At 37.8% G+C, this 22,622-nt stretch overlaps 5 protein-coding genes across 7 annotated transcripts; 2 read left to right on the top strand and 3 right to left on the bottom strand.

Annotated features, from left to right (window-relative positions):
* Nucleotides 1-672: 672 nt before the first annotated feature.
* Nucleotides 673-3,476, bottom strand: LOC123317578 (H(+)/Cl(-) exchange transporter 5-like). Its single transcript, XM_044904168.1, has 2 exons — nucleotides 3,317-3,476; nucleotides 673-3,263 (listed from the first exon to the last, which is right to left on the bottom strand). The coding sequence occupies exon 2, from the start codon at nucleotides 3,218-3,220 to the stop codon at nucleotides 770-772; it is 2,451 nt and encodes an 816-aa protein (XP_044760103.1). The 5' UTR covers nucleotides 3,221-3,263; nucleotides 3,317-3,476; the 3' UTR covers nucleotides 673-769.
* A 95-nt stretch (nucleotides 3,477-3,571) lies between these two features.
* Nucleotides 3,572-4,474, top strand: LOC123317585 (60S ribosomal protein L23-like). Its single transcript, XM_044904174.1, has 3 exons — nucleotides 3,572-3,722; nucleotides 3,843-3,926; nucleotides 4,105-4,474. Exons 1-3 carry the CDS (start codon nucleotides 3,710-3,712, stop codon nucleotides 4,428-4,430), a joined length of 423 nt encoding a protein of 140 aa, XP_044760109.1. The 5' UTR covers nucleotides 3,572-3,709; the 3' UTR covers nucleotides 4,431-4,474.
* Nucleotides 4,475-5,480: 1,006 nt separating this feature from the next.
* LOC123316672 (rRNA 2'-O-methyltransferase fibrillarin-like) lies at nucleotides 5,481-7,343 on the top strand. Its single transcript, XM_044902863.1, has 4 exons — nucleotides 5,481-5,615; nucleotides 5,996-6,447; nucleotides 6,511-6,685; nucleotides 6,772-7,343. The coding sequence occupies exons 1-4, from the start codon at nucleotides 5,603-5,605 to the stop codon at nucleotides 7,179-7,181; spliced, it is 1,050 nt and encodes a 349-aa protein (XP_044758798.1). The 5' UTR covers nucleotides 5,481-5,602; the 3' UTR covers nucleotides 7,182-7,343.
* Nucleotides 7,344-7,832: 489 nt separating this feature from the next.
* Nucleotides 7,833-9,114, bottom strand: LOC123317400. Its single transcript, XM_044903914.1, has 3 exons — nucleotides 8,941-9,114; nucleotides 8,440-8,615; nucleotides 7,833-8,126 (listed from the first exon to the last, which is right to left on the bottom strand). The coding sequence occupies exons 1-3, from the start codon at nucleotides 9,047-9,049 to the stop codon at nucleotides 7,956-7,958; spliced, it is 456 nt and encodes a 151-aa protein (XP_044759849.1). The 5' UTR covers nucleotides 9,050-9,114; the 3' UTR covers nucleotides 7,833-7,955.
* A 117-nt stretch (nucleotides 9,115-9,231) lies between these two features.
* LOC123318090 (kinase suppressor of Ras 2) lies at nucleotides 9,232-22,462 on the bottom strand. Of its 3 annotated transcripts, none has more exons than XM_044904790.1 (14): nucleotides 22,102-22,462; nucleotides 21,612-21,885; nucleotides 21,221-21,556; nucleotides 18,657-18,816; nucleotides 18,432-18,586; nucleotides 15,465-15,731; nucleotides 15,061-15,191; nucleotides 14,894-15,008; nucleotides 14,594-14,832; nucleotides 12,762-13,115; nucleotides 12,569-12,702; nucleotides 12,347-12,481; nucleotides 10,818-10,947; nucleotides 9,232-10,709 (listed from the first exon to the last, which is right to left on the bottom strand). In XM_044904790.1, the coding sequence occupies exons 1-14, from the start codon at nucleotides 22,249-22,251 to the stop codon at nucleotides 10,554-10,556; spliced, it is 2,736 nt and encodes a 911-aa protein (XP_044760725.1). In that variant the 5' UTR covers nucleotides 22,252-22,462; the 3' UTR covers nucleotides 9,232-10,553. The 3 variants fall into 3 exon arrangements, with proteins under 3 accessions (XP_044760725.1, XP_044760726.1, XP_044760727.1); XM_044904791.1 differs by having other exon boundaries at nucleotides 21,245-21,556; XM_044904792.1 differs by lacking the exon at nucleotides 21,221-21,556.
* Between the last annotated feature and the right edge of the window lie 160 nt (nucleotides 22,463-22,622).

Below are 22,622 nucleotides of genomic sequence, written 5' to 3'. Positions count from 1 at the left end.
AGGATCCTGAATTTTAAATTTACCGGAACAAATCAAGTAGAATGAATTAATGAGTGATAAAAGTATTATTTTCATACCTCTTTCCATCGGATAAACAAAGTTTTCAAGTATTCATTCAGCTAGTGTTCAATAGAGATCGTTGACAAAGCAATAAGAATAATAATAATTATTTGAAGTGGCAAAAATGAGCTCAAAAACTTTGGAAGTTCCAAGAAATGTTTTGAGATGGATAAATTAGTGTTTGTTTGCATAATCTAGAATTAAGTTTTGGAAAATTTTCATCAGCATCGTATTACCTAGGACATAAAGGCTTTTGTTATTCGTTTAGTGCAAATTTATTCAGCAGTCGTACAATATGCTTTTTTGAGTTTTGAATGCACATGCAGGTAGACTCAAATATTCTTGGATACATGAATATATTATTATGGCAATATTATTACCGGTATTGTGATTTCACCGATTTTCATATGAACATAAGTTTTTCATTTGTACAATAATTTTATATCGATATGTGTAACGTTTGTCATGCAAAATAAAACATTGATAAAAGCATTCTTTCATTGATAACTCCTTATTTTGAAAACGTCAATGTTGTACATATGAGAAGATGCCTAAACGAGACTCACTTTCATTAAACTTACAAGGTTTATTGATAACTTTCAAACACTCTGATAAGCTTATAATAAAATATTTATTCTTTATAAGCAATATATCCAACAAAACAATACAAATAAATATCTAAAAACTAGATTTCAGACTTCTAAAGTGATCAATTGAATAAAACAGAGCTAGGATCTTCGTTATCCATCTGCCTTATATGTCGCAGAACATCTTTCTTAGTGATAACACCTAACAAACGTCCGTTATGAGTGACTAGAGTTTGCCTGAGCCCCAATTTCCTAAACATATCCACAACGGTCTCCATGGGCGTCTGATCCGTGATTGTAATGGGTGCCATATCTAATATCTTTTTAAGTTTCAACGGGGAGGATCCCAAATTTTGGGAAGAGTTTCCGTTAGTGAACAAAACCGTAGATTTCCCGTTAATACCTTCAATCATTCTCCTGGCGTTGGCTATGGACAAATTGAGATCCCTACGTAAAACGAACCCGACTAAATACTGATTTTCCCTGGAAACCACGACTGGGTAACCGTTATGCTCAGTTTCTTTCAGGAGATTCTCAATGTCGTCCACAGTCATCGAATCTTGAGTTATAACGCTCAACAGTTCGTTCCTTTTAGGTTGCATAACGTCTGCAGCCAAAGAAGTGTGTTGAAACTCGTCTTTGGAATCTAAGAAGGGGTAGCCGTTTAAGGCTATGTGGGCGTCGTAAATACCTTGTTTTCCCAAAGCGTCCCCCACCCATTTACTCGCCATCGCAGCTGCCATCAAAGGAACAATATACCTCACTCCACCAGTGAGTTCAAACATTATGACGACTAAAGATATCGTCATTCTGGTAACTCCACCTAAAACTGCGGCTGCACCCACCATGGCGTAGAGCCCAGGTGTGATGCAATCGTCACCAGTGGAACATTCACCCGTAAACATCCAATTCTTGGGGTAGTAAAATGCTAGTTGTTCCATTGCGATACCCCATATTCTCCCGACAATAGCCCCCAAACAAAGACTAGGAATGAACAGTCCGCAAGGTACTTTAATGCCAAACGTGAAAACTGTCATAATCAGTTTCAAAACTAACGCCATTACAAGTAAATATATTGCCTTATGTACTCCAGCACCTGCTTCAGCAATTTCAATAGAATTCACATCGGTAAAATTACGATTATAATCACACAAGTAATCCACATTCGAAATACCACATTGACTAAATAATAAATAGATCAGTTGAGAAGTACTCATCCTCGTATACCTATTAGGGTAAGCTACAATGGCAGTAATAACCGTTACGGCAAGTACCTCTGTAACCGGATATTTACCGAGTCTGGAACGTTTTCTGTACTGGCACCAATGCAAATTGGCCTTTATGAACAGGGTGGCTATTACACCCCCCACTATACCCAAACCAATAAAGGGTATCAATTCGGAAAAAATCCAAGGTTTATTATATTCGACATAAAATAATACTGAATGCTCATTACCGAACGGATTGATTGAACGCAATATAAACGCGGCAATTAGAGCACAAAAAAAGGATCTCCACAAGGTTTTCAATGGAAAATAATAACTTACTTCTTCTAAACTGAATAGGACGCCACCAATAGGTGCACCGAAAGCAACAGACACACCCGCTGCAGCTGCCGCAGATAAAATTTCCCTTTTCTTAGCTTCATTTCGGCCATACTTCGGGAATAAATATGATAAAATATTACCTATACAACATGCTATATGAACCATGGGACCTTCTTTCCCCAAACTGAGACCAGAGGATACAGAAAGAATTAAACCAACACTTTTAATGATGAGGGTCCATTTTCCAAGGTATCCTCTGATGATAAAACCACTGAGTATCGTCTTAATTTCAGGTATACCAGAGCCACAGGCGTATGGGGCAAACATTCTAACAAGAGATGAAGATAAAGCTGCAAAGAGAAGGGCCCACATAATGTAGAATAAATATGAAATTGTATAAGCTCCAAATCCCTCATTCTTCTGTCCTAGAACTTCTGCCCATGTATACCAATGGGAACAGTTTCCATTATCAAAACCTGTTTCATTAGATGACCAACAGCATTGTTCCTGGTTGAGCCAAAATGCTTGAGGACAAATACCAAACTTGAGGTCAGTCATCCAACTAGCACCAATATCTATAACACCTGCTACTATGCCCGTACATAAACCAACCAGCAGGACACAGAGCCAACCAGACCATGCATCATGGGCTCCTTCGACCAAATTCCAAATAGAATCCTGCTTCTTCTTAACTAAATGTCTGTGCCTCATACGATCTCTTGCAATGTCCCTTTGCCAATCAATAGTGTGGAAATCATCATATTGACCAATTCCAGGGATCTCCGATGTATCTTGTATGCCTCCAAATGAAATTGTGTATTGCATTGCTTCATCGTCCTCTTCATCAAGAGATGGATTACGCTTGTAGCCATGGGTTGAAGTTGAAATTTCCACCATCTCTTCTGTGGGGGTGTATGTTGCTCTACTTGCTCCATTTGAGTATTTCTTGTTCATTGATTGGTATGTTGGAGAAGTTGGTGATGCTGTGGAGCCAGAACTGGTCTTTCTCAGAGGATATTTTTCCATTGTTATTAATCCATTAGCAGATGGTGGCTTATGAATGCACTAGCTGAAACATACATTCCTGCAACATTGTACAACTTGTGTGAACGATAAGAATACTTCAAGTCTTCTCTGGAATCATTCAGCTTTTGAAGATCGATAATCGTCAATTCAAATCATATCGAATATTCCTTGATTTCTTCGGGTATTTTTTTAATTTCTCACATTCTCACTAATCTACCTTTATTTATTTATGTCTACCAACCCTACAGCACAGAACACAAATCACAGTGCCCTACAGTAACAGCAAAGATCTTTGGCAACAGTACCATAGACCACAGACAGATAGCATATGAACTACAAGGTTTAGTTTGCGGAACGTATCACTTCTCTATGTTGGCGGAGGTTTTCACTCTGTGATCCCAAACGTCAACTGTCCCGTTGCGGATAAAGTTCGTCTTTTTCCCACGTGTTTTTAGTTTGAACAGTGGTGGTTCACTATTTCACGTAAAAATGTCTAAAAGAGGTGAGTTTATTCTATATTTTCTTTAAGACTTATGTAGAGATAATAGTTTTTAATTAATCTCATCGATGGCAGATATTTCTGTTCTTATTTCTTAAAACTTAACACATGGTTTGATTTCAGGACGTGGTGGTTCCGGAGGAGCCAAGTTCAGAATTTCCTTGGCTTTGCCCGTAGGAGCTGTGATTAATTGCGCAGATAACACAGGTAATTTATTATTTCATTTCACGAAAAAATGTGTCTGGGAGATTATCACAAGGTTTAACCTCAAAATGCCTTGTGGAATTATGATTATGACATGTTCTTTTTGTGGATATTGCTTTCTTTATGAATCTGAATGATTCTAAATACTCGTTATTGAAAATCTAAATTAATCTTTTTTTAGGAGCCAAAAACTTGTATGTCATTGCAGTTCAAGGTATTGGCGGTAGACTCAACCGTCTCCCAGCTGCTGGTTGTGGTGATATGCTGGTAGCAACAGTTAAGAAGGGTAAACCAGAGTTGAGAAAGAAAGTCATGCCAGCAGTAGTCATAAGGCAACGTAAACCTTTCCGCAGGAAGGATGGTGTTTTTATATATTTTGAGGACAATGCTGGTGTGATCGTCAACAACAAAGGAGAAATGAAAGGCTCTGCGATAACAGGACCAGTTGCTAAGGAGTGTGCAGATTTGTGGCCAAAAATTGCTTCAAATGCCGGTTCTATAGCATAGTCTTTAAGCAAATGTACCATCTAATAAAACTCCTTAAAAACAAATATGTATTTTTATTTCGATGCTTATTACTCCTACTAGAAGCACTAAATGAATTTTATAATCTTATCTGCAATCTTTAAAACAAAAAACATTTGTTATTTTATCATACTCTTGTTATCTGTATGATTGTTCAAACAAAATGGCTGAGCAGTACCTAAAAATTTTGAAGAGCTATATTTTATGTCCTCTTTCTTTGTAGACTTTTACTTGCTCCCACAATAATATAAAAAGCATCTGATAGACTTCGGAATGTTACTAAACACAACTAAATAAAATTCGATATAGTCTGTATTGGAGACTTTGTTCAAGCATAGTTAGCCAGAAACTTTAGTAGGTTCAAATTATTACATTCAAAGATCCATTAGCCAAAGTTGTGTTGTTACCCAAAGTAAGCAGTTTTGGGAGTTGTGGCCTAAGATTGTAGGAAGCCCTAAAATCTACCTACCCTCCACTAGCAAACTTCCTATTTTTATTTTATATTAGCGACAAAGCTGAATGGCTTGAAAGCTAGTGATGGAGGCTAAAGGGCAGAGACAGGTTGTCTCTGCTAAAGGGGTTTTTGAAACTGACCATACAAGTGAAATACTCTCATAAAAGAGAAATGATACACCCAATATGGAAGTATTTCATGGAGAGTTGTGATTGTGAACCACACCAGACATTTACTTGTGTAAATTTTACGTCTCATTACGATTTTTGAAAGAAAAATAGCATTAAAGTTAGCAAATAATCACGGCAAAAAGAGAAAGAGAAGAAAAAAATCTAATCAAACAAAAGGGGAATCTTTGACCACATCACAGAATATTTTTCTTATTTCTTAGTTTCAAAATTTTACATCAGAGAGATATCCCTCAAGTCCTCGCTTCTCATTCCATAATATAAAATATTATTGGTTTTTCTGGTACAGATCAAGAATTTCTGAAAATGTGAAAATGAATTCTCCGAGTGAAATTTTATTCATGTCCACCCAAATCGAGAAGAAGTAAAAATATTGACATTTTAATATTCTATGACATAACCTCAATCTTTGCCGGATTTCAACGTGATTCTTTCAAACGCGTGTTTTTCTCCAGAGTTTGTGTTGTGTGTTTACTAACAAAGTTTCGAATACTAAAATATATAAGGCAAAAATGGGCAAACCAGGTAAGAATTATTATGTTACTAATTCAATCAATTTCGCTCTTCTAAGTTGAAATATTCCTCCAGAGAATACCATGGCTTGATCCTAGTTTTTAAGAGTTTTGTAGACATGAATTGTCTCCAGATATTGGTGATTTTATTGGATATGAAGTAAATATCTTATAAAATATTTATAGTATTAATCAATTTAAACAAATCCTGTAAATTAAGGAATTGTATTCATAAATATTTGTATGGTATTCCATTTATAGTTGGAAGTTTCAGCACTGTTTATGTTTCAGCATTTTCAGTTTTTTTGTGTGAAATGTTATGGAATTACTTCAAATGCCGAAAAGATCTGTATATTTTGTTCATTCGTTTTTTTAATGTTCATTAAATTTCAGGATTTTCATCAGACGGTGGAGAGAGAAGAAGTGGAGGTTTTGGTAGAGGAGGAGGAGGAGGCAGAGGTGGAGGTGGAGGTTTTGGACGCGGGGGTGGAGGAAGAGGTGGCGGTGGCGATGAAAGAAGAAGTGGAGGCTTTGGTAGAGGAGGAGGTCGTGGTGGAGGTGGTGGTCGTGGGGGAGGTGGCAGACCTAGTTTTGGTAGAGGAGGTGGAGGCGGAGGTGGAAGACCTAGTTTTGGTAGAGGAGGTGGTGGGGGCAGAGGAGGCAGTAGAGGTGGAGGACGTGGTGGAAGAGGAGGTGGAGGCGGTTTCAAAGGGGGAAACGCTGTCAGCGTTGAGCCACATAGGCATGAAGGTATATTCATAGCAAGAGGCAAAGAAGATGGTCTTCTCACCTTGAACTTGGTACCTGGTTCAGAAGTTTATGGAGAAAAGAGGATAACCATCGAGGTAAGCAGTCTTACATGCAAGTAAATATGGAGACATAATGTAACTTAATTTTTTCTCTTCAAGAATGAGGGTAAAAAAATTGAATACAGGGTATGGAATCCTTTTAGAAGCAAATTAGCCGCAGCCATTTTAGGAGGAGTCGATGAAATTTATATTCAACCAGGAAGTAGGGTATTATATTTAGGTGCCTCCTCAGGGACTACAGTTTCTCATGTATCAGATATAGTTGGACCAGAAGGTTAGTAACATGTGTAATTCTTGATGCTTTATTCTCACTAGCTAATAAGTCCGACTGAACAAATCATATAACTAAATTTATTTCAGGATTGGTCTATGCCGTTGAATTCTCACATCGTTCTGGAAGAGATCTGCTCAACGTAGCCAAAAAAAGGACCAACATCATTCCGATAATAGAAGATGCCAGGCATCCACACAAATACAGGATGTTGGTTGGAATAGTAGACACAATATTTGCCGACGTAGCTCAGCCCGATCAATCTAGAATCGTAGCTTTGAACGCCCAGAATTACCTAAAGATAGGAGGACATTTCATAATTTCCATAAAGGCCAGTTGCATCGATTCCACAGCTCAACCCGAAGCGATATTCGCCTCCGAGGTGAAGAAATTGACTGCGGACAATTTGAAACCCAAGGAACAACTCACGTTAGAACCGTACGAGAAGGACCATTGTGTCATCATAGGAACGTACAGGCCGGCGGCTAAGAGTAATTGAACCTAATGTAGGTTAGGGGATGGAACCGTATGTGGACACTTATTCAAAACTGAATGAGCTTTATGAATGCGATGGACAATTCATCAGAGATAAACGTGTAAAGGATATGTTGAATCCGTTTGTTTGTTCATAATTTGTACAAAATATAAAAGAAAAACACTATCTTTTAGTTTTTTTTTCGAACATTTTCTCCCTACTTCTGTGCTCTCATTTTTAGGAATGAGTGTTATCATTTTACCTGGATGTCTGGAATTTTAGGATCTCCAGCGATTGAGTGACTCGATAATTGCTTTTCCAAGCTTTATGCTTCTGAATTTTTTTCAGTTTGCAATAAAACATCGATCCACTTGAATTGAAACTAATTTTAAACTACCGATTCGAATTCTTGTGCAAAATCTCCTTACTATTCTAAGTTTGCTGGTTTAAATCCTCTACTCGCCTTTTTTAAATAGGTACAATGACATAATGAAGGAGAAAAGATCTATGAAAAGTAATCAGAATAATAAACCTTCAATTCGAAGAAAACTTCGTTTTACCAACATACTATTCGTTCAAGTTGGAAGGCTTCTAAACGCATGTTCAACTGGCGACATTTAATCAACAATCGATGAATACACCAAGCGCAAAAGGAAGTTTTCTTTCAAATATCGATTTTATTTTTTGAGCAGTATATTTTCTTTGTTGAATCACACAGATCATTTAGGATATATTTACAATAAGGCATAGTTATATGCCCAACTTAACGGCAGTTATAGACCTTTTTAACATCCAACGTCACACTGACCGATCTTGTGGATTATCCCAACCCAATTTTGGTTCTTTTGAGACAGCCATATATACAAGCGCCCCCTTTCCTGGTATCGGTTTAGTCGCCACGTACGTTTTTCGGTCCCCTGACCATCTACAAAGGAATTGTTTGGCTGTTGCTTCACTTTCTTCGCCGAACTGAAATGAATTTTTATCGATAATGAGATGAAACTCCTCCAATATTTCCAGTTATTGAAGTTCAGCGATATAAAATGGTCCATTTCGATAAGTTTATTACTCCTGTCAGAAAAAGAATCAATTGCGAATAAAAAATAGAAAAAAGTTCAAAAACTCACCAAAAAAATTATTCACAAGAATTGTTACCATTAGTTCGATGTGCGAGCACAGTGTTGCCGAACAGAAATGGGCAAAGATTAACTTTAAAATCTTTGGAAATGGATCTAAAGTCATTTTTGTATTCTCCTTCGAGTGTAAAAGAGATTTTTTTTACCTTAGCGTCATACTGTGGAAAGCCGTAGTGTTCTGCTGTGCCTGTAACGCCCCAAGTACCTTTATTCATAACGCTCAATAAGTAACGGAAGAAATAATTCCTATTTCTCTTGACCGCAGGTTCCTTGGATTTCAGCTGCATCAGCTTCATGATCCATTTCTTACATATATTTTTTTCTGCAAGATTCAAAATACATACTTTTTTCGTACCCTCATTTTGTTGCTGTAAATATCCAGGAAAAATCTCGGCCATTTTTCATTTTCACTTTTATGTCTCCTTCATTATATTACGTAATGGTTGAAAAATAGTTATCCCAAGTTTCGTGAATCCCACTCAAAAAAAATTCATTCCTAGACTCACTCGTTTATTCCTTGATTTACAATCTTTATTGTAACCTGTGAACCTTATAATACTTTTTTCCGCACTCATTGCTGAAGTTTATTCGTGAAAATGAAGAACCGAAGGTTTTTACCCGTTTCAGATTTAATATACCCTACTCACCTGCTTCGGTTGGAATTTTTGCCATCATTGCTTTTGCTAGCTTCAAATTGTTATGAAATTCTTCGTCATAAATGTCTGTTTGCTTGGGGAGATCACTCTCTTCGGCCATTTTTCAGTAGATTTACAAAAATTTGGACGTACAAAAATTCAAAGTGTCGCTATTTTGACAAATACAAAAATTATTCTCTATGATTTGATTCTTCATGCATCTCCAAAGAAAAAATTACAGAGATGACAAAAAAATGTTCCCTTCCAATTCACCAATTCCCTATTCTATTTCATAAAAACTCATTCCAGAATTAAATATTTTATTTACCCTAGTCCTTATGACATACATTGACTGTAGATCAGAATAAATCGGGCCAAAACTCAGACATCCCCGCAACAGACCGAAGGATGTGTGAATTTCAAACTTTTTCAAATTGACTAGAGCGACAAAAGTGTTGGGAATGCTTTTCTTCAAACATACTTACATAATCTGAAATTTCAGTTGAACTTCAGTCACAAGAGAAGTTTCCTATGTACAATTTTTAAAATATTTACATTTCGAAATTACCATTTCAAATGATCGGAGCCTAACAGAAGAGATAAATAATTACACAAGATGAATAAAACGATGTCGATGTCAATCGATAGAAAACAATATCTGAATTTCAAACAGGTTGAAAGAGAAACATGAAAATGAGGTATTCATTTTTCAATATAAAAATATATTTTCTTCGATTACCATACAACTATTGACTTGGCATCAGCGTCTACTGCATAACTGTTGTCTCCTCAATAATACTTTTAACAATTCTAAAAATCGTTTCAATGCTGATTGAAGGGATAATAAAATTAATAACACAAGAAAATAAAACCGTAAAAACGTTGAAAAATTTATACCTCATCAAGAGCACCGTCTTACCCTGCCAGTTCACGAGGAATTGATAGATTATCAACCAATTGTCCATAAAAACTTTTTACTGTCACGATATTCTTTACTAAAATTTTAAAAAATATGAATAATACAGATGCCTCGTGAATTAAGTAGGGCAAGACGATCCTCCGCAAACTTTTCAATGTGATGTGTTAGGTTCGACATACTGGGGAATAAATGGTGAATAAAAATTTTTACATTTATATCACATGAATTTTTATACACAGCGCTTTAAAAGTATAGAGTTTCCGAATAGGGATTATATACTTCCTACAAACAAAACGATTTGTAAGGCATGAATTCAATTAGTTAATATTGCACTCTAAAATCTTTTTTTTTGGAATGTCAAGTGATGCGTCGATTCTTATGTTCGATAACATAAAAATTCACAAAACCTTATGAAGGAACAATTATCTTTTAGTAACATTCACTGGAAGGCAGCAAAATTAAGTTTCAGTACAATTTCACCGGTACTTTCTTTACAACCATACCTGATCTTACCCAAAAAATTCTTCGGTGCATCACGATGAAATGCACATTTCAAAAACTCCAGTCTTCGATGGGCGAAATGAAATTCCGACAGAAGAATGACATTTCACCCGTCGAATTTTCAAAGATATGTAGAAGCGATAGATGCTATAGTTACAGGTGTGAAAATTTCAACGACGATGCACCGAGAACCCCTGAAGACGTTTTAAAATACGGATTCGGCTGACCTTGATAGATGGATGGGATGCGAAGGACTTCTGGCCAACCTCTTCTTGGGCAACTTTTCCAAGATGTTCAAGAGTCTACAGCTGAAGTCGGGCCTGTCGCCAGGCCTGAACGACCAGCACAGCATCAGGATGTCCTGGAACAATTATCTCTTCAGAGATTGCAGCGTTATGTGCGTTATTATTGCAAAAATTGTACAAGAAGGATCTCGATATACCCGACGTGAAGAGATAACCAATCTTACCTTGACGTCCCTCGAAGCTTGAAGATTTGCTAAAGGCTGCTTCATGCCTTTTCCCACTTGCCAAATTATTGCCTCTGGCGGTTGACCTTTGAAAGGCCACTCACCGCATAGCAGCTCATACCAAACCGTTCTAGAGAAAATTGAGAAAATGTATTCGACACTGAAGCTTTCAACAAATATCTCAATATACAGGGTGTATTTGAAGGTGAGGCTTTTTTTAAAAGAAGGTAGAACTGGTCAAAATAAAGCGTTTTACCAAAAATCACCTAAACAAGACTTTCGAAAAGACAAAGTTGAAAAAAATTGAAAATGATTACTGAAATAGATTTTAATACGACCCTAGATCATTTGTTATCTGAATTATCGCAAAAAAATTCGAAAAAATTTATCTTGTGATGACTGACTCAACCATATAGTTGACCAATTCAATTTTTACGTGGGAATGAAAATGGAAACTCAGCCGAATTTTTCTCATTTAGTAACTTTAAAGATACTAACTGAGAGAAAAATACTGAGGACCAAGTGTAAAAAATAGAATAATACTTCAAAATCTCACCAATAAAATTCGTCTAAATTATTCAAAATTTTTTTTCGCAATGGTCATCACAATCTTCTGCTTGTTCAAACCCTCCAACAATGTTAAAAATTGGGTGAAATAGGATTACAATAACAGCACTTGGTCAACCTAAGCACTCACAATAGACTGTCTCAATTTTCTACACCGTTTTCACCCCAAATCGAGCGATTCAACAATTTTTTTCGAGTTACCTGATACAACTAATCAGATAGACTCGGATGTAGAGGGTGGGCATCTTCGTTTTTGAGTTTGACATGTTTCGCAAAGTTCTTATAACTCTTTTATCTCTAAAGTTATAAATCTGACACTTAAACCTTCTACAGGCACTTTTTTACGTAGAATCCACTGACAACCTCAAAATATTTTTTCATTTCGAATCATTAGGTGAACTTTAATTTTTTTAAATGCAAACTTTATTGAATTTGTTATTTTTGAATCGAGAAAAAATCTTTTGTCAGTAGATTCTACGTGTGAAAGTGCCTAAGAAGGTTCAATCTTCAGATCTGTAACTTCAAAGACAAAAAAGTTATGAGAACTTTTCGGAATTGTCAAAATCACAATTTTTGTTTATAACTCGAAATCTAAAAATGATAGGCCGATTCTATTTTTAGATTTGGATTAGTCATGAAAAAAGAGCTAGAGAATGTGTCATCCATTTTCTTCTAGCTGCTATAGTTCTCGAGATACCCTCAGTAGACAACGAAATTTGCCCACCCTGTACAGAACCACTCATAGCCGTATGTTTGTTTTTTTTTTCGTTTTTCCGATGCTAGAGTCACCTTCCACAGTCCCGTACTCGAAATTTAATAAAATGTTGTTGGAATTCTAGGGGTTGTAGCTCAGCCATCTTGAACACTTTATATGGACAATTTTAGATGAAATGACATATTTTGATGACTTCTACTTCAAAGTTTCGTGAAACCCGATATCAGGGTGGCAAAAAGTTACATACCCGAATGCATATACATCAGACGCCTTGCTGAAGGGCAACTCTTCATCGTGGGACTGATGGGCATGCAAGCTCCTGACTATTTCGGGGGCCAAGTAACATAACCAACCTGGAGGTATACCAAGACTGTCGGGCTTTCTGGAATAAAGGTCAATCAAGTGTTACACAAGAAAAACAATATATTATTTTTTATTTGTACACAAAACAATAAGTCCATCAACTCACCGGTTCTCATGACACAATTTCGTCACGCTAAACAAGCCGAAATCGGTGATGACAACCTTCCCATTCTCCAAGAATATATTCTTGCTCTTCAGATCCTTGTGGACTATACCTTTGGCATGTAAATACCCCATACCCTAAAAAAAAAAAACAGTTTTCACTTCATGTCCAATCATCCGTAACTAACGAATTCTACCTGTGATATCTGCTGAGCGATTATGGTAGTCCTGTTCATGTTGAACTTGTCCTTTCGCAGATGGATGTGTGTATACAGGGTGTCCCCTTTACTCAAACTCGTCACTATGGCCAGATGGTCCGGATTCATACAGGCGCCCATGAAAAGTATCAGATTCTCGTGTCGCGTCTTCCTGAACGTGGCCACTTCCATTTTGAAATGTTCTAAAGTCTTCTCGTCCTTCAGATATTTCAAGACCTTGATGGCCACGTCGCCGTGCCAGTAACCCCTGTATACCTTGCCGAATCTGCCGATACCGATGAGCTTGTCGAAGGTCAGTTCGTCGTGGGGGATGTCCCATTCTCTCATCGATAGCTGCAACAAGATATACGAGGTTGTATTGATATCTAGTTAGCCTAGACCAGTTCCATGCTTGAAAAAAATATTGCGTTACCATAGCAACGGACAAAAACTCATTAGAAGTGTCAGTGTGAAGTTTGAGGTCGAAAAAGTAAATCAGAGTTACGCAATGAATTAAAAGAAAGAAGATGTCCACCGAAATTGTGAAAATCGAAAAATTGGAGTATAGAGCCATCATCAAGTACCTGTGTTTAAAAGGGTCAAGAGCTGAGCAGATTTACGAAGATATGCTTAATACCCTTGGTGATCAATGTCCTTCGTATGCGACCGTGAAAAATTGGACTGCAAGCTTCAAAAGATGTAAATTTTCCATTGAAGATGATGACCGATCGGGAAGGCCAGTTTCTGTGTCAGTCCCCGAAAATATCGATGCAGTTCATGACATGATTTTATCAGACCGCCGAATTGGGCTAAAACGGATATCTGGAGCACTAAATATTTCATACGAACGCGTTCATCCTATAGTTCACGTCAATTTGGACGTGAGAAAAATTGCTGCAAAATGGATCCCCAAATGTTTGAATGCTGACCAAAAGCGTGAAAGGGTAGAAGCATCGCGTTCGATCTGAGCTCGATTTGAAAACGATGTAGACTTCTTAAACCGAATTGTTACTATGGATGAGGCTTGGGTACATTTCTACGATCCAGAAACAAAGCAACAATCGATGGAATGGCGACACTCTGGTTCTCCAAGACCTTAGAAGTTTCGTGTCCAAAAATAAGCTGGAAAAGTTCTTGCTTCAGTTTTTTGGGATTGCCATGGAGTAATCATGATTGATTTTTTGGATAAGGGTAGAACAATAACCGGAGATTACAATTCGATATTACTGACCACTCTACGGGAAGAAAGTAAAGAGAAAAGACGTGGAAAGCTATCCAAAGGTGTTTCGTTTTTGCAGGATAACGCCCCTGCACACAAATCTCATGTTGCCATGCAAAAAATTCATGATTTAGGGTTTGAATTACTAGAACACCCCCCTTATTCACCAGATTTGGCTCCATCCGACTATCATCCCTTTCCTCAACTGTAAAAAAGTTTAAAAGTTCGTAAATTTTCTTCCAACGAGGAGGTAATAAAAGCCGTGGAGGTCTGGTTTGCAGAGCAAGAAGAAACATTCTTTTTGAAAGGTCTAGAGACGTTACAGGTTCGCTGTAATAAATGTATCCCATTAAGAGGAGAATATGTTGAGTAATAAAATATTTTGACATTGAAATTTTGTTTGGTTCTATAGAGAGTGAAAAAACATTTCGAAACAATCTTTCATTGAAGTGTTGAAAAAGGTAAATCAAATCTATTATTTTGATATGCATAATTCTAGGGGTTGGAGCTCAGCCATCTTAAATATGCTACACAGACAATTTTTCTTGAAATATTTTCGAATTGGTTCGTCCGACAAGATTAACTCCTTTCCATCATCCAATATTTTACTTACGCTATTCTGTCGCGGCCATCTATGACCGTCTGTGATGGTCTCCGTGTCCGACACTTGACTGTCTTGAGAATCCACCCTCACAGGAGTCCTGTCTGAATCCGTGCTCGTACTGCCCGATACAGAAACCGTTCTTACACTATCCCTGGATTGCTGCGAACACGTGAGCTCGTTCTGCAGCGAGGAAGCAGTCAACGGGTACGCATCCAGGATAACGTCATTGACTTGATTGTGCACGATATCTGAAAAATATCAAGATCTCCCTTGAAAAACAACTGAAATAACAACCAAACGCCATCTTACCCGGGAAATGGAACTGTTGTTTAGAGATCGTGTGGGGTGTATGTATGGCCTGTACAGCAGGACTGGAGGGAGTGGAGCTGTTACAGCTGGAAGTGTTAGAGCTAGAATCGGGAGGCTGAAAATACAACTTTAATTTTTTCGATCGAGGGATGATTCAACCAACTCACAGGATATGGCGCTATGTTAATGGAGGGTTGGGGATGAGACCTCTTTCGACTCCGAGACAGGGTCGATTTAAGATTTTTGGCTACTCTACTAGCTTCTCTGACTGCACCGGGAGAAGACGCTAACTGATGACCTAAAATTCAATAGTCAACATCAGCTCTGTAAAAAAGAGATTGTTTGGCATTTCTTCAATGTTCATATGAACACCCCATAGCTCTGGACTACCTTTACAACTTAAAATTCACCAGAGGATATAAGAAACTGACAATTGACAGTTGACCCATCCCAAATTCTACGCCACTGGTGGCATTCCAATTTTATCCAAGTTTTTCTTGCTCTTACATCGTCCAGCTTCGCTAATCTGTACCATCCTGTGATTAAGTCACAGGTTACGATGTCTACTCACCCTGTATCGATATCTTCTTCTTGAACTCGTCCAACAGTTCCGGTGGTAGGCCGCAGGATGGCGTCACTTTGTCCTCGCACTCTCGATGACAGGTGAACTTGCACTCCTTGCATTTCAGACCCGTCCCGAAGTAGATGGGCTTCAGGCAGTACATGCAGGTGGACATCATCTTGAACGTCTTGGCGAACCGGTGGTTGATCTGATGGGTCATGTTCCGCAGGCCCGTGGGAGGGGTGCGGGGCGACTTCGGGACCTGAAGGCTGGTGGCTGATGAAGGTATCCAATCAATAAAATTTGAGATAGAGACCGATTGTCGCTTTTAAAAACGACTTATTTCTGCGGAATACTGTGAATTTATACCCCCATCAGACATGCATCGAAGAGAAATTCCCAATAGAAGGATATTCGATTGGAATAACGCGCATGCGCATACTGGTATATCCTGTATCCACATAACCTTCCTTTTCGCCGACATGTATTCATAAATTTATCACCTCACCTTACATACTTCGATTAAATACGAGATGAGTCCATTTTTAAGCGTTTTAACAAATGTTCACTAGTTAATCCACGAATTCAATCAGTGGAGATTCAACACAAGATTGCGAATGAAGAATGCATAGCTAAATATTCTTACTGAACATTGCAAATCTTTTTTGTTGAATAAAACACACTGTAATTCACAAGAAAATTCTGACGGAAAGATTCTACTCGTTTATGGAACATTACTAGAGATATCGAAAAACGTGAATGAATCCATTGTGAGTGGACCTCTGTGGAGAAATGACGAATTGTTATCAGTTCATTCCGAAATGAATTCTTAGATACTGCAACACCCACATGTGTCAAACAAATAACTTTTCTTTAGACATACAGGATGTTGTAGTTTGCTTGAGATATATGCGTTAGATCATTATATTTGCAGCAATGATTACCCATAGGAAATATTGACTTAAGAGTAAACCTTGGGCGGAAAGAAAAACAAATCGAGAAATAAAAATTGACGATGCTGTCGAAGAATTGGCTTCACAGGAAATATATTTTAACCTATAACACATATATTTTATAAACTCGCAACTATTCATTTACACCCTGTATTGTATTGGGTCTGGTTGTACAAAGACATTATGCAAATGAATTTTCCTTTTGATACTTACTACTTTTTATAGTAGGTATTGTGTAATATTAAGTAACATTGGGTACTGATATACAGGAGTTTTAAAAGAGACTGTCACTTTTCGGTATTTGATTTACAACTGCGCTTGGTATCTTCAGAGGAATTTTGGTCTGAGATTGAATTTCACCATGTTATTACTTCTCGAAGTAGAATCATCCTGATGGTTTCAACATCCTCACAATGAGGTAGCTCAATACAGGGTGAGACTTATACACCATATAGCGCCTGGCTGCCAGTCATCGACAAGATGACAGTGGTTTAATACGCCCAAAGAGAGTCGGCATCGTCACAGTGTAACCTCAGGGTGTGGATATGAATATAGCTCGTCCCAGGGACGTTGAATCAATTCGCTGCGATATAATCTTAGACCTAGATTTCTCCGGCACAAACACCTTCAAGACAGAGACTAAAAATACCCAAAACCTTCTCATATTTAAGTACGAGGATGTATTGATATCTAGTTAGTCTAGACCAGTTCCACGCATAAAAAAAATTGCGTTACCATAGCAACGAACAATAACTCATTAGAACTGTCAGTGTGAAGTTTAAGGTCAAAAAATTAAACCAGAGTTACGCAATAAATTAAAAGAAAGAAGATGTCCATCGAAATTGTGAAAATCGAAAAATTGGAATATCGAGCCATCATCAAGTACCTGTATTTAAAAGGGTTAAGAGGTAAGCAGATTTACGAAGCTATGCTTAATACCCTTGGTGATCAATGTCCTTCGTATGCGACCGTGAAAAATTGGACTGCAAGCTTCAAAAGAGGTAAATTTTCCATTGGAGATGATGACCGATCGGGAAGGCCAGTTTCTGTGTCAGTCCCCGAGATATCGATGCAGTTCATGACATGATTTTATCAGACCGTCGAATTGGGCTAAAACGGATATCTGAAGCACTGAATATTTCATACGAACACGTTCATCATATAGTTCACGTCAATTTGAACATGAGAAAAATTGCTGCAAAATGGATCCCCAAATGTTTGAATGTTGACCAAAAGGGTGCAAGGGTAGAAGCATCGCTTTCGATTTGTGCTCGATTTGAAAACGATGTAGACTCCTTAAACCGAATTGCTACTATGGATGAGACTTGGGTACATTTCTAAGATCCAGAAACAAGGCAACAATCGATGGAATGGCGACACTCTGGTTCTCTAAGACCAAAGAAGTTTCGTGTCCAAAAATCTGCTGGAAAAGTTCTTGCTTCAGTTTTTTGGGATTGCCATGGAGTAATCATGATTGATTTTTTGGATAAGGGTAGAACAATAACCGGAGATTACAATTCGATATTACTGACCACTGTACGGGAAGAAAGTAAAGAGAAAAGACGCGGAAAGCTATCCAAAGGTGTTTCGTTTTTGCAGGACAACGCCCCTGCACACAAATCTCATGTTGCCATGCAAAAAATTCTTGATTTAGGGTTTGAATTACTAGAACAACCCCCTTATTGACCAGATTTGGCTCCATCCGACTATCATCTCTTTCTTCAACTGAAAAAAAGTTTAAAAGGTCGCAAATTTTCTACCAACGAGGAGGTAATAAAAGCTGTGGAGGTCTGGTTTGCAGAGCAAGAAGTAACATTTTTTTTTAAAGGTCTAGAGACGTTGCAGGTTCGCTGTAATAAATGTATCCAATCAAGAGGAGAATATGTTGAGTAATAAAATATTTTGACATCGAAATTTCGTTTGGTTCTATATTAGGCTAAGAATCTTTCAATATATCCTCGTAATACCCTTGAAAGCGTCAAAAATACAACATCAACCCCTCTTCCACAAGCCGGACACTCACATTTGTAACTGTTATCGTCCGAATCCGTCCCTGTGTTGTTGGACGGTGGCGACTTGATGGGGCTCGTCAACAGCGGGCTGTTGTAACCGGCCATCGTGTCGGGGCCGGGCTCGGTGGGCAACCTGGCCCTCCTAGTGGCTGCCGCCGGCGATTCCCTGCAAATGGCACAGATGGAGATTGAATTGTAACGTACACGCATTATTTGTCGAAGGCGATTTTTCGTACCCTGCCTGACTGGCGTCGTTCCCTTCGCCCTTAGACGCGGCCAGCTGCGATTCGTGCGATTTGCTCTTGGTCAGGGGAAACGAGTCGGGCAACAGGGGCGTGTTCTGCAGCCCGGTGAGGTGCTTCCTCCTCGGCGGCGGGGTGGTGGGGAATTTGGAGCCTGTGACGGGCACACAATATTTTTAGTGAAACTAGACCTTTCATACAAGCTAACAGTTACTCGTCTAGTAAACTTGGGAACAGGTGGATTTAATAAGGTTTTAAAAGGAGGTACCTCCATCTCGAATGGATTAAACAGCGTGAGTCTTTCGACTCCTACAAATATTTCAACAGTAGATTCTTCAGGTCAAAAGAAATACTTTTTTCCTTTACCATTTTTTCCGATTCGGACCTGATAAAAAGATATAACCATTTTAAGTTTTCATAATGAGCTGTGCCACCCCTGAAAAAACAAAATTACCTTCAGAATAACTAGCTAAATCTGTGACACTACATGGATCTTTCAAACAGAGTTGTATTAAGCCAATGTACCCAATTTTTCGAATTTCATTATATGCATATGCATTATATGAGAAAATATGAAGAATACTTTTATTTCACAAAATAAATATTCATTAGATGGCTTCCAACTTAGTTTCAAGAGTAGGGTTTCTTGAATTCTTGGTATTTTCATGGTACGTAATGGTCATAATGAGAACACTGGAAGACGTGGGTGATATCTTGTGTTCGAAAAAGATTCATCGAAGAAATGAAAAACTACATTCCGAAATTCATTTCATTCGATTAAAACGTTTGTGAGATAGAACTAAATATAACATTTTTTCATGATTTTTCAACAGCCTGTATCTTTCAAACCGAGCCGATTCGAAAAAAATGGTAAAGGAAAAAAGTGATTCTTCTGACCTCAAGAATCTACTGTTGAAATATTTGTACGAGTCGAGGACTCACCCTGTAAACAGTGTGGTCCAACGAAAACTTGACATCTCGATTTTCCGGCTTTAAAAGGAAAATATTCCCCTCGAATCGGAAATCGACGTGTTAAGTTTTCGTTGGACCATCCTGTATGCACGACCTGAGACTTTTCGAAATGATTCCCATTCGATATAATATTTTGAGAGAGTAAAAAATTCTAGAAGTAATAAAGACTAGCCCCATTCTAGCCAAATTTCATCAATTTTTTTTTGAAGGGGAATATCACTCCCCCCACTCTATTTTACAGAGCTCACCTCTCGAGTTTTTGAATAGGCAATGCGAGTCCAGTGAGACATCATTCCAAAACTGAGTGTGGTATGTCTTTCAACTTTTCGAATGTAACACTGTCAACGAAACACTCTGTAGACTTTGCCTGGAGGAGGTCGAACCTATTGAACAGGCAGGTAACCTAACCTATTGAACTTTTCCTTCGTGAATGAAAGTAACCTAACCTATTGAACATTTAGCAGTTAACCTAACCTATTGAACATTTCCTTCGTGACTGAACCTAACCTAACCCATTGGACATTTCCCTTTTGACTGAACCTAACCTAACCTATTGGATATTTTTTCGCGACTAAACCTAACCTAACCTATTGAGCATTTAGCAGCTAACCTAACCTATTTAACATTTCCTTAGTGACTGAACCTAACCTACAGAGCATTGAGCAGTTAACCTAACCTTTTGGACACTTCCTTAGCGACTAACCTAACCTAACCTAACCTATTGAGCAATTTCCTGACTAACAAAAAACAGAGTCAGACTTGACACCTTTGGTTCTCTCAAGTTCAATCAAGAGAGGCTCATTAATCACTCTCTCTCTGAAATAACCTTTTTCTTCAAGAAGATGGTTTTTTCCGTGTTCCGTTGGGTCTGACCGACACAATGCCTATCCAGAAATTCGATGGTGCACTGGAGCAACGAACAATAAATCACTTCTCTTCGCAAATCGTTCAACACCTCGGATAACATCAGATCAAGGGATCAGAAAGTTTACAAATATTCATGAATCAATAATCACACATTTCATCTATAAGAAAATGCATGCTAAAATTACGGTAGATATATATACACAAAAAGATTCATGAGATAGTTTCGAATACAAACATGTACCTTGAAAAATGAGGTGAATATTGAAGAATAGAATTTTCAGAAATGACACACTTATTATAAAAAATATTTTTGCATGCACTGAACTCTCAAACAACCTGGAAAGACAACAATTTCGACCCAATACAGAGTGTTTCACGCTAAGTGGATCATAATGAATGGTTGTCTCTTGGCGGTGATTCAAACACAATTTATTTGTACCTTCCCTTACCAAAACCACTTGATATATTGATTAATTTGGCTCAAATTTAACAGTTACTTTTGATATGGAAAAACAAACCAACAAATATTGATAGAGAAATGTGAGCATTCCAGTTAAATCCAGAGTTCAGTGATACCAACAGAAAATGTGAAGAATTCTTTCAAAAAATTTTGATTACTCTGGAGGAAATTTTTCGAAAATCCCAATTAGATATTTCAGTTTTTGATTTTATCAACCTCATTGTATCGAAGATGTTGGTATCACCTAAAGAACACCCACCATGCACACTTTTCGCCCCCTTACCCCACGTATCAGGGGCCACAGGGGGCGAACCCAAAGGGGCCCCTCCACATCTAGGACTTGCATTCAAAGAGTCACAGATGCTAGACACAGAAGGTGAAGGAGGTATAAGAATCATCGCACCCGTTCCTCCAATACGATGATTGTTGTTTAAACCAGTTGTGAGACTCTCCTCTGATGGTACACTAGCTCTGGCGGCTCTAGAACGACCTGTACGAGGAGAGAGACCCACAACTTTCAGGGGGTGATTATGGTCCCATGAATCCCAATATAGATGCATGTCTGATGAGTCATTGCCCCCTTTCTTTAGAAGGTCTAAAAATTCAAGACGTCAATTCAGAACAATGCGTCTTGTAAATTCAGTACTCACCAACATATCTTTTCAAGTTATGGAGGGCCCGAAAAAGTTTGCTGAGCTCGTCAGGCTTAGCACCTTTGTCATTTAGAATAGTTTTAAGTTCATGTTCTGATTTTTCTTGTAGTTCTTCCACAGACGATATTTTCTGACACAAACCTTGAATTGAGCTACTGCCTAAACCAACTACTTGCAACCATTGTGTTAAAGAAGGTATATGTTCACTGCATCCGTTTCTTAACTTTAACTTTGTTACCAGTTGCTCGGAAAACATTTTGATCAGCTTTCCCTGAAAAATTATTATATTTCTAAGATAAACTCTTTCAATTTAGAAGTATTTGATCAATAGTGTTATTCCTATCAGTTCTCTTCTACAATCAATAAACAAATGAATATAATAATTGTTTACATCTTGTTTGACTTGCAGAACATAATACACCTTGTTTGAACTTAAATTTCTCTTTCAGTGAGAATTATGAGAGAGAAAGATATAATTATAAAATACCTCGAGTGTTCTTATTTCTTGTTGAGTTAATTCTACACTGGTTGCACATTGTGTACGTAAACCTTCTAATCTTTCAGCAGATACGTCTATCATTGATTGGATTATTTGAAGGTTTTTCCTTAATTCCTGATCATTTGCTTCATCGGCCATTACCAGTTAATATCACAGCTTTGATTGTGGACTAATATTTACAACTATTCTTCATTACACAAATATTTACATATCACTTTACGTTTAGAAGTAAACAGCTACAGGTATTTAACACTGTAGGATTTCCATTATTCTGTCAAATGTTCCAGCCATTGTTGAGACTTCAGTCACAGAGACATAAACAATGAATACATGATTTTATGATTTCAACATTGATTTGGTAATTTATTGCATATGCATGAGAGAGTTATCCTATTTTCAGCTCCTAATGCAAAAAACCTGCAAAAGGAGCAGTTATGGCAAACGGTCTTAATAAAAATATTGAGACCAAAAATATTTTGCCAAACAAAGTGTGGACAGTTGACAGATGA

This window comes from Coccinella septempunctata, chromosome 7 (genome assembly GCF_907165205.1).
Source record: "Coccinella septempunctata chromosome 7, icCocSept1.1, whole genome shotgun sequence".
Lineage (NCBI taxonomy): Eukaryota > Metazoa > Arthropoda > Insecta > Coleoptera > Coccinellidae > Coccinella > Coccinella septempunctata.
Note: the sequence above shows the minus strand (reverse complement) of the source record. Positions and strands in the feature narration are given on the sequence as shown.